The sequence below is a fragment of the Nicotiana attenuata genome, unplaced genomic scaffold (genome assembly GCF_001879085.1).
Source record: "Nicotiana attenuata strain UT unplaced genomic scaffold, NIATTr2, whole genome shotgun sequence".
In the NCBI taxonomy this organism is placed as follows: Eukaryota; Viridiplantae; Streptophyta; class Magnoliopsida; order Solanales; family Solanaceae; genus Nicotiana; species Nicotiana attenuata.
The window spans coordinates 180925-192170 of record NW_017671538.1 but is presented as its reverse complement, the minus strand read 5'-3'; the positions used below and the strand labels follow the sequence as shown (position 1 = coordinate 192170).

Sequence of the window (11246 nt, the reverse complement as noted above, 5' to 3'; positions counted from 1 at the left end):
TCATTTTTTCTTATACTCCGTGCCCAGTCAAACAGGTTCACATAAATTAGAACGGAGAGAGTATTTCTTTTTCCAAGTTAGTACATAATCAATCCGTAGTACTCCCTCCGTTCACTTTTACTTGACCAGTATTTTAAAATTAGATTTTTATTTGTACTTATCACTTTTAGCATATCAAGATAAGATAATTTCTATTTTCATGTTATACCCACAGTATTAATTACTCATTTCAAATTATTTTCTCAAATCCTTAATATGAGTATCATGATAAATTAAGTACTTCATTTATTATTACTTAAAGGGTGTGCAAAGCTCATAGTGAACAAGTATAAGTGAACGGAAGAAGTAATAATTTATATGACAATATTTGAGCGAAAATAAAATTTAATAAAACCATAATTTTGTTAAAAAATTTATGGTCTAAATAAGCTAAAGATACTAATATGACTAAAAATATTTTATAAAAAAATGAAATTTAAATATTATTGTTTTGTTATTCTATTAAAGGAAATATCACATTATAATTTGAGAAGGGTTATTGTTTTTTTCCTCAAAATATCGGATATTACTATATTTCTTATTCCAAAATAGTACTACTTTCAAATGTATCTATACGCCGTATACTATATATGTAAGGTGCTATTATCTTTATATTTTCCGGATAAGGCGTTTCTGTCCGATTTAAGAGCTCTACTTCTTCAGTCTCTTCAGTCCAACTTCTATTCCGATGCCAATCTTCACGCTATAGTTAATCAATTTCTCCTTCCAAATCGCAACAATTTTTGTCCATATCGATTCATTGTTTTGACCGTAGAGCTGATCCCTGAGCTAGGGTTTTGGAATTAGGGTTTTGTTTTGTGTTGGGAAAATTAATATTGAAGAGCATCGAACAATGCATTCGGTGCCTTCTGTATTTGATCTCAGCTTCGCTGTATTTTTCTATGGTTTATTGTGTTTTCATCGTCTGAAAAAAGTTGATTGGCCTAATAATAGTCTTAGTTAACGTTTACTTTTAATACTCGCTGTAGTCTTTTAGTATAGGATAGTTGGTCAGTTTTTAGCGGATTTGTTTGTGCTGATAATAGATTTGATTTCGCACGTCTTATTTGGAGGATCTGATAAGGTTCATTTCGATCAACAAACTCAACGGTAATAATCTAAAATATGTCTTACTTGACTCTGTTTGACTTGATTAATGTTCTAAAATATGTCTTGATTCTGTTTGACTTGATTCTTCTTTAACAATTACTAAAGCATGAATATTGGCTACAGAAGTTTGCACCCAAGGGTGTAGCCTAGTGGCCAGTGACATGGCGATGGGCAGAATTAACCGTACCTGCTGCCTGCTGGTAGGTAGCAGGTATCAAGTTGAAGTGCACACTTTCATAAAAAGAAGTAGTTTGGAATAACTTTCCAGGCACTTCAACTGTTGTTATGGTGGTGGTTGCATATTGTGTCTGATTTTTTTTTGCCTATGCATCTGGCATTTGCTTTAATCATTTTTTTAAAACTTTGTGGGTGGATTTTTGGGTTTTGGATGCATCTGAATGGCTTGCAATACACATATTTTGTTTGATTGAATAGTCCGGTTTGGACAGAAGCAACTACTGCATTCAAATTGGTTTGATGGTCATTTCTGTCTAGATCTGTTTCAACTCGTGCTAGATGGCTCGAATATTAAATTGTTCAGAGGTCACATGATTAGATTGGAAAGGAAATGAAAGCTTGTTTCTGATGCAGTTGCTTTATCTGTCTATTCTATTTCTACGAATAGATATTTTGTTATTATATTGCTCAGACTTTCTTTGCACACTTTGGCAGATCTTTGCTGCTCTCTTTGTATTTGATGGGCGATTGTCCTCCTAACTACAAGTCAGTATCTGAAAATGTTGGCGGCTTTTGCGAGTCATCAAAGGAGACGCCTGATTGTGCTTTTGGATATATAGAAGGTCTTTCCATAAATGATCTTGGCTGCCATTTCACTGATTATCTCAATATTCAGGGTGGTGAAGACTCAAACAATAAGTGCAATTCTGAGGCAGTGAAGGAAGATGTAACTAAAGATTTCTATGGAAGTGACTCTGGTAAAGTTGCTTCTGTGAAATGCTTGATCAAATGTGCAACATTTCCATGCTCTGGTTTGAGCGTACCTCCTGCAGAAATTGGTGGGGAGGAGCGAACGGAAAACGTGACTGCTGAAGTAATGACTCATGGTGCTGATGCTAAATCTCCTGATTTGTCTTACTCACGTTCCGTATCCCTGCCAGTGAGTTTTCTGTGTCTCAGCAATGTTCTCCGTCAAGTTTTTTTCTTGGTCTATTGATATTATGGAGGACTTCTTGACCTTGTTTTCTATTTGTTATCCGAGAAATATAGTCACATGCTTACATCTATCTTGTTTTTTTAACGTTACTTATTGATTAGCAGGACATACTCTGACCTTGAGTTAGTGGTAATTATGAATATTACTTGTGAGTTGTGTATGGTGAGAGGTATGTACGTATTAAAAAAGAAAGTGGTAATAGTAAGGTATGATATATCAAAAACAAAAAAAAATGTTAATGGTAAGTTATGTTTTGTTTTTGTTTTTGTTTCAGTGTGGTTCTTCCTTTACTTTTTCATGAACCGATATGTATTATATCTGAATACTGTATAGGTGGATTGTTTGAATTGTTGGCATAAGCTCGCTCACTATACCCTTATATATGTTCCTTCTTTGGATACCGTTTGTCCACCTATTCTTGGTATCTTGCTTTCGGTTTTTAGCTGTTCTCCTTGGGGTCATCATTGATGCTATTGCCACAGGCCACAATTTCTTGGCTTTCCTGGATTTAATTTTTGCTTGGAGTTCTTTGTGGCCACTAATTGCTTTTCGCTTTTGGCTGCTCTTTCATATACATTCTTATATTGAGTTAGTAGTCATTATGAGTACTACCTGTGGGAAGTTTTAATGGTTTGTTTATAATGTTTTAGTTTTTTCTAAGGTATGTGTTGGTGGTGTTAGATTCAGTGCGGGGTTGGGTCTGTTATCACGAAAGGAATAGTGTGTGTGTGTGTGTATGTGTGTGTGTGTATATATATATATATATATATATATATATATATATATCATATCAGAATGCTTACAGGAGGATGTTTGAAAGTTAGCCATATGAAGCTCAGTCTTCCCTCGTTCAGACACATATTTGTTTGCTTTTTTGGTTATATTTTGACAACCTTTCCCTGGTATGTTGCTTGTGATTCCCGCAAACATTATTTCTTGGCTTTCTTGGATTTAATTTGTGGATCTTTCATTTTCCAACATATATTTTGTGAGTTGTAAACCATGTGACTGGTCTCTTCTATATCATGGCTCCAATTGTCTATTACAAATTACAAGGTGAAGTTAGACTGTAGTGGAAACAGCACTGGAGCATAGAACTGCTGTTTCAGATATAGAGAGTGACTTTCTCTAAATGGCGATTGTTTCACAGTTGAGCAATTTTGTAACTGCAGATGTTAACAGTCCTGGTTTTTCCTCTTTCCTTTTTCTGTGTTTTGTTCTTTTGCAGACTCCTTTGAAGCTTGTATCTGCCATAAAGGGTGGCCGTGAGAAACAAGGCAGTCTACCGAGGAAGCTGACTGTAACATGGGCTCCGGATGTGTATGACCCTGTCCCAACAGCAGTGTCACATGTACCAAACAAGGGACAATGCCACAAGAGTGGCAAAAAGAAGAATGGGAAGAATAAGCAGAAAAACAATGGCAAATCTTCACGAGGGAGCAAGGGTAAAGACAAGAAGCAAGCTCGGAAACATGGAGGGAGTTCTCAGATAAGTTACCATCCTCTAGATGATAGCAACATCACAGATTCGTCTGGCGAGGTACAATCTAGCGTTGTGGATTTTGATATTGGCAGGCCAGATCCATTTTGTGCGAGTAGTTTTCTTAGGAAATCCATCACGAAATTGCACTTCCCAGTTGCAGAGGCTAGCTGAGCTCCCTTTTTGATCTGTGTGCTTTCTTGATTATTTCACCTGAGTTTTTGTAAATAAATAAGTGTAAGGTCTTTGTTGAGCAGTGAAAGTTGTGAAATAAGAGTCGTAGTTGGTCATAGCATGTTCATGCTGAACTTTTCAACCTTTGTCATGTCGGTTGAGACTATAATTTCTACTTTCATGTTTAACTGTTTTTTCGTGTGAACTGTTTTTTGGTTTAACATATTTCATGTTAGTTCGAACAAAGTTATATTAAGACCCCGACCTACCATCCTCCCTCGCCTTTACTCGTTTCGATTCATATAGTGTTTGACTAAATTATATATTTTGAAAAATATTTTCTGCTACCTAACCAAATACTCGAAAATAAGCAAGAAAATCATTTATTATTCAGGAAAACAACTTCTTTCATACTAAACACATCCTAAATGTTTCATTCTTGTACATCTTTGAAAAGAAAAAGAAAGCCAAATTATTTTTAAGAATACAGGGAATAACAAATTAATAAAGAAATATGTATGTGCTTCTCGTTCAACGCCATAGTCATGCCTCACCCATATAGGCTTGACTGCAATAGTTGAATCCTTAAACTAGCAAATCCATAACAACTAAACAGATAGAAAATTTTGATAAGACATTTTCAGAAAACTTACATTGACTGAGAACCAAAAAGAAAGAGAGCTAAAGCCTAAATTTTTAAACATAAGCCTTAAAGAAACTGCAAAGATAATATAGATTGGAAGCAGAATTAAGCCTCCTAGCTACCTTCACCAACAGTGTCACAATATATGAAATTTACTACTAATAACTTGTAGCATTTCCAAGGACTGTGTTCTGTTTGTCAATCTTTTGAGAAGCATTGACCAGATTGTTGCTGAAATCCCAAAGATTCCGAGCTAAGACTTCATCTTGTGCAAGCTTGCTTGGCTTGAACTCGTTGCAATCAACGAAGTACTTTCCAGTTACTCCTTTTAAACTAGGATGGAGGGCGACATAGCAAGTTGTAGCTGCCCCCTGGAAAATATCAGTTTTCGGAATTTCATCAGTATTTTTTCAGAGAAACTGTCAACAGCCCGGTCTTGGTGATCGTTGTATGCTAGTAACTTGAATATTTCTTTTTCAGCACCTAAGGAAAGGCTAATTGGGGTGGTGGGAGGTGCAATGCTTATAGTTTCAAAATGTTCTCTGATATGCAGATGCTGATTAGTGCTGAAATTCTTGCTAGGATGATGCGAGGAACAATGGTTTAGTACTCACCAACGGCGTTCTCTATAGGCTTGACAACTATATACCACTAATGTTAGAATTGGAAAGACTTAAACCTCTACATTATAGCAAAATAACAACAACAACCCAGTAAAAGATTATTGCAGGAAAAGTTTTGGTAACCATTGGAAAAGGATGTTCTATTTACCTGAGGGACATTCTTCCACAGGAAACAAGTGAATACCCTTAAGATTCCTGCCAAGAAGGAAAAACAATCCGATTAAAGCTCTTAAATAACGAGTAGTTCCTCGAGTTAATTTTTTGTTTGAGGGTTATGTGTACATACTCATAAGAAGTGCTGAATGTCTCATTAGATTTGTCATTATCAAACCAGGATGAACTGAATTAACAGTAATATTTACTCCCTCTTCCTGCATTTTAGTCACATATCGAGGTGAAAAGATGTCATACTCAAAATTTGTGTCAAATGGAGTTAATGAAATAGGCAACACATTGGCTTTAAGGTTGTAACCCCCAACCTTCATGGGAAAAATACACTGTGTATGTAGGCAAAAACAATTATATGCATATATACTATATATACAAGAACCCTTGTGATCCGGCCCTTCCCAGACCCCGTGCATAGCGGGAGCTTAGTGTACCGAGCTGTCCATATACTATATTTTGACTCCCCTTGATTTTGTCGTATGTTTACTTTTATATATTCTGATACCCGTTAATGAAAATCCTGGCTCCGCCACTCTCCCAACATATCCAAAAGCATATTAAATCATTAGCTATTTGTTTGACTAAAAGAATTATATGAGACTAACAGAGTGATATATTTGGAGAATAGCTTCTGTTCCTCCAGGTAACAGCTTGCTGTATTAAACAAACTTAGCCAACTAATTACCTGCAAGCGACGGGATAGCTCATTGGCATGTAATATGTTGGCTAATTTGGATTGTCCATACGCCAGTTTGTCTTGATAACTGAACAGTAAAACGAATAGTCAACAACAACAAATCCAGTATAATCCCACAAGTGGAGTTTTGGGATAGTGTGTACGCAGTCTTTACCCTACCTAGAAAGCAGACAGACTGTATCCTATAGACCCTCGGCTCTAGAAAAGATGAAAAGAAAGCAGTAGTAACAAGCAGTAACAGTAGCAAGATAATAAGAAAACGAAGCGAAAGGAGCACCATGTAGTAGTAGAAATCTACCAATAAGTAAAACGAATAGTCACAATCTAGTAATTGATTCCATTACCATCAGTATAGAACACTGCAAATTAATATTACCTGTTTTTGTCATTGATATTGTGAAATTGTATTCCTTCCCAGTAAGGACAAATGTGAGCTACTGATGACAAGTTCACAATCCTACCCTCAATACCAGTTGCTTTTGTTGTTTCCTTCATTTTGTCTAGAAGAAGATTAGTCAAGTAGAAATGACCTGGAAAAAAATATCAGAACTAAATCAGTCATATATTGAGAAATATGATTTGTCCAAAATCTGGATATTATGATACGCGTTATACCAAGATGATTTGTGGCAAATTGCATCTCTATTCCATCCTTAGAAAGCTGAAATGGACAGAACATGATACCTGCATTATTTCTGGTTTTCGCAACATTCTTTTAGGAACATGGTAAAAATATTCTTTTAAAGATATATCACTGAATCCAATGAAGAAAGATGGATTTTTTTTTACATTAAGATGTTGAGAGGAAGGTTAAGTGCGAGGAAATTATCTGCAAATGCCTTGATCGATTTCATTGAGCTGAGGTCGAGTTTCAGAATTTCAACGCGAGCAGATTTATTTTCCTTCAAAATGGTTTGCTTTGCTTCATTTGCAGCCTCCATATTTCTTGCTGCAATAATGATATGAGCTTTTCTCAGTGCTAAAACTCTTGCAGTCTCCAAACCAATGCCACTTGCACCTCCTGTCGATTTGAGATGAATTAGCATATAAGCATACATCATCAATGTTTATACTAATGTTTATATATCCTTCTATGTACGTTTGGTTTAAATTCTCACAAAAACTGTTATGTTACGGCTAGTTGAACATGTTTAGTTAGAACGTTATCAGTCCGTAGTCCTAACCAACGACGGAGCTAGAAGCCCGGATACGGGTTCGGTGGAATTCACTAGCTTTTGCTTAAACTTCGTATTTGTATTAAAGAATTCGTTAAATATATATAGTAAGCATTAATTTTAGAACTCAATTATTAGTATTTGAAGTCGTCGTTCTAAAATCTAGAACCCATAAGATTAAAATATGTGCTCCGCCTCTGGTCCTAAGTCCTAACTGGAACTCCTCAAACACCACATAACACTTGTTTTCGCCATTGCAGACACCCAAAAACATGAAGGAAACAGTGAGTGCATTACTCAAATGGTCACTCAACTATTTCAAATTATCTCATAAAGTCACTTTTCTTTCGTTTGTAACAACAAAGTCACTGAACTATGCCTATTGCACTCAGAAGGTCACTGAAATATGCCTATTTCACTTAGAAGCTCACTCAACTAGATTTTCTAAATTTTGGATTGCCAAATACCTATTTTACCCTCTAAATTATAAACATTTATCTTCTTTTTATTTTTTTAAACTTTTTAATATTATGATTTTCTCCTTTTTAATTTATGTTATGGACTTACCTATAGAATAAATAAATATTATTTATAAATTAAAAAATAAAAAGTATTTAAGCATCTATAATGCTGGAATAACAAAATAATGAGCATAGTAAAAATTATTCTTTACTATGCTCATTATTTTGTTATTTTGTAAATAAATTTTCTTTCATTCTGAATTGTGTAAATAAATTTTTGAATTTTTGAATTTTTGTTGTTATACGAAAATTATTATTACAAACAAATTATTCTAATTATTTTTTTTACTAAGGTCATTATTTTGTTATTCCAGCATTATAGATGCTTAAATAATTTTTTTTATTTTTTTAATTTATAAATAATATTTACTTATTCTATAGGTAAGTCCATAATATAAATTAAAAAGGGAAAAATCATACTTCTTTATAACAACATACTTATATAACAGACATTCATTATAAAAGCCAAGTTTTTCTCAGAACCGATTTTTAATTATATTATAATATATGTCCTTTATATAATATCCGAAAAATATAGAAACAAACGCGACTATCATAGAAAAGTTTAGCTATATAATATATAGATATGTTGTAGTGAAAACCATAGCTCCACCACTATATATGCCTATAATTATCTGTGTAGAAATTCTAATATATGCATGGCAGCAGTCAATGAAAATACTACTCTAGAGAGAGAAACCTCAAACCTGTAACAATGGCAGTGAGAGAACTAGCATCGATGCCGTGGGTAACCTGCTCAGCGGTGGAAGCTGATCCAAATCCACTTGGCCCTGCTATTCCTGTTATCAACCTCAACATATCTTCCCTTATTTAATTTCCCTGTTAAAAGAAAAAAGATGAAATTTTTCTGTTTATATATAAAAAAGGGAAGAGATGAACTCTCTTCAACGCCTTAAAACTAGCTAGAATTCTCTTAAAGCAGAAAAATATGAGTTATAGTAGTTTCAGCTATTCGATTCGAATGAGTGCCCTCACTTCCTTTCCTTACTACGATATGCCCCAAAAAAAGAACTTGTATTGTGAACTGAAAAGGCAAGAACCTCTATATATATATATATATATATATATAGTAAACACTGATGGCAAAAGTAAGAATTAGAAGACTGTTGGTAGTAAATTTGTTACACAAAAAGACATATGGGGCATTCAATGTATCGGTGACTCACTGTAATTAGCTTCCCCAACTTTTCAACTGTCTTCCCATGTTTAGGTTGTAAAATAATACGTATAATGTAATAAAACAATAAAACTAGAATGAACAATATTGCAGAGAAAGTGAGAGTAATTCTTATTGAATTTTGGGATGATTTACAATGGGGTAAGGCCACTCTATTTATAGGGGAAAAATGACTTAGCCACAAAGTAAAACTCTCTAAAACGTAGACATTCACTCTAATTACAATTCTATTCATAACACTCGCATTGAATGTCTACTCAATAAGTAATGTGCCTCGTTAAAACCTTAACTAAAATAAAACCCAATGGGGAAAAAAATCTAGAAAAGGAAAAAGAGTACACATGTTTAATAATACGCCTTTTGATTGCCTCGTTAAAAACTTTGCAAGGAAAACCCAGTGGGACAAAATCTTGTAAGGGAAAAAGAGTGCAACGCGCATTAACTCCCCTGATGAGAGTATCAATTCACATCCTTGAGCCTTCGCATTCCAATCTTGTGCACCATCTTCAAAAGATCTTTGGTAGAGATTTGATAAACAAATCAGCCATATTAACTTGAACGAATTTGTTTCACCTTGAAATCATCATCCCTAATAGACGTATTGTCTTCATATGATCTTGTTGGAATCGTCAGTTCAATATCTTCACATAGAGTTGAAAACTCTTGCTATCATATTATCATGCCTATAGTTATAGCAAGATACGTTTGTGCACAAATTGCACTGAGGAAGTGGTACTTCAAGATCAAGAATTGTATATGCTTCAAGCGACTTAAATCCTTCATGGATTGTCATATAAGTAAAGTCATATAAGCCATATAGTAGACTTTAGATGCATATCAAGTTTTCATGTCATGCTAGATATATAAGATATCGAAAACTGATTGCACATACCATTGGCTTTATACTTTCAAGTGTTTGAACTACATGTCTTTAATATGAAATCAATTCTATTCGAAATTGTTTCTCCAGACTTAAGATGCTTATATATGTTTAACGCTATCATAGATGTTGTCGATGGACATTTTATATCGGTTCCAATCTCCTTATTTTTCATAAAGACATAACATAGAAATCTCTTCATTCATATTTTCAGGTACCTGAATCTCTCCTGAGATTTTATGAAGTTTTATGTTATGTGATCTTCTAGATCACTTGCCTCATGTATTATGATCATTTGCTCATCTTCTTTATCAAGAAATTTATTTGAAACCGATTTGTCTATATGAAGCGTACCATAGACTTTGTCCTTCTAGGACTTAATATGAGCATTTGCAATGAGAATAAAGTTACTTTTGTTGGGTCGGCAAATGCGTCTGGCATGCTTTGCAATATATTGCAGATGAATTATCTTTTTATGAACTTCAAGTTCATACTATCTTATTCGAGGATCTAGATGCACAAATGATAATTCATTCCACGTAACTTTTTCTCAATTGTTTATCATGTCTCTTCCTCAACTTTGGGAATCCATCTTTGTGCATTATGGTGTTAATCAAAATATACACCGCACATCAATAATAATAAGATGAAATTATTTGGTTCCTGACCCTGAACCACTTGTGAGGGAGAATGTAATAACTTTCGTATACAACGTATATCAAACTGATATAGATAACTTTATTCTCATAATCAATAGTTTAGCTATTAAGTGGAGGCACTCAATAAATTATTTTGTTAAACCAACTACGGTGTAAACCAACTTATCAAGATGTATTGTCTTGAATTAAAAAAACTGAAAATTATGCTCTAAATTAAAGATGAATCCTTATTATTCTCATTATCACAATGATGACGATTATAATTTCGTCTATTGCCACGTCCACATCCATTGATACCTTCACGGTAATAATTTTGTCTTCTTTCAGACTTATCACATATTGCTAGCACATTCTCTTAAGGGAATGAGAATGGAGCAAATTCAATGGAACGAGTTTTCAGTTCTTTGCCCACAATCATGGCAAGGCATAAATATTTTACCACTTTGGGTGGTTATAACTTTTTACTAACTCCACTAGAGTTATAATCAAAATTTATTGTCTTTGCTTGTATTTAAAATCAAATTATATAATGTCAAGAATTTAAAAGAGAAAAATAAAGTAAAATACTTACCTTAAATCCATAATTTAATCATGAAGGAAATTCATGGAACAATTGACAATCATTATGCTCAATCTCAAAGCTTCTACTCAATTGGTTAGAGTCTCGTGCTGATAACGTGTAATAAAACAATAAAAGTAGAAGAA

General features: G+C 34.0%; 2 protein-coding genes across 2 annotated transcripts; one reads left to right on the top strand and one right to left on the bottom strand.

Annotated features, from left to right (window-relative positions):
- The first annotated feature begins 640 nt into the window (after positions 1-640).
- On the top strand, positions 641-4200 carry LOC109208865. The gene is made up of 3 exons (XM_019372021.1): positions 641-1149; positions 1822-2266; positions 3552-4200. Exons 2-3 carry the CDS (start codon positions 1847-1849, stop codon positions 3975-3977), a joined length of 846 nt encoding a protein of 281 aa, XP_019227566.1. The 5' UTR covers positions 641-1149; positions 1822-1846; the 3' UTR covers positions 3978-4200.
- Positions 4201-4579: 379 nt separating this feature from the next.
- On the bottom strand, positions 4580-8841 carry LOC109208864 (short-chain dehydrogenase TIC 32, chloroplastic-like). The gene is made up of 9 exons (XM_019372020.1): positions 8801-8841; positions 8512-8644; positions 6898-7129; positions 6724-6803; positions 6485-6638; positions 6097-6175; positions 5530-5614; positions 5392-5438; positions 4580-4991 (listed from the first exon to the last, which is right to left on the bottom strand). Exons 2-9 carry the CDS (start codon positions 8621-8623, stop codon positions 4779-4781), a joined length of 1002 nt encoding a protein of 333 aa, XP_019227565.1. The 5' UTR covers positions 8624-8644; positions 8801-8841; the 3' UTR covers positions 4580-4778.
- Positions 8842-11246: the final 2405 nt, after the last annotated feature.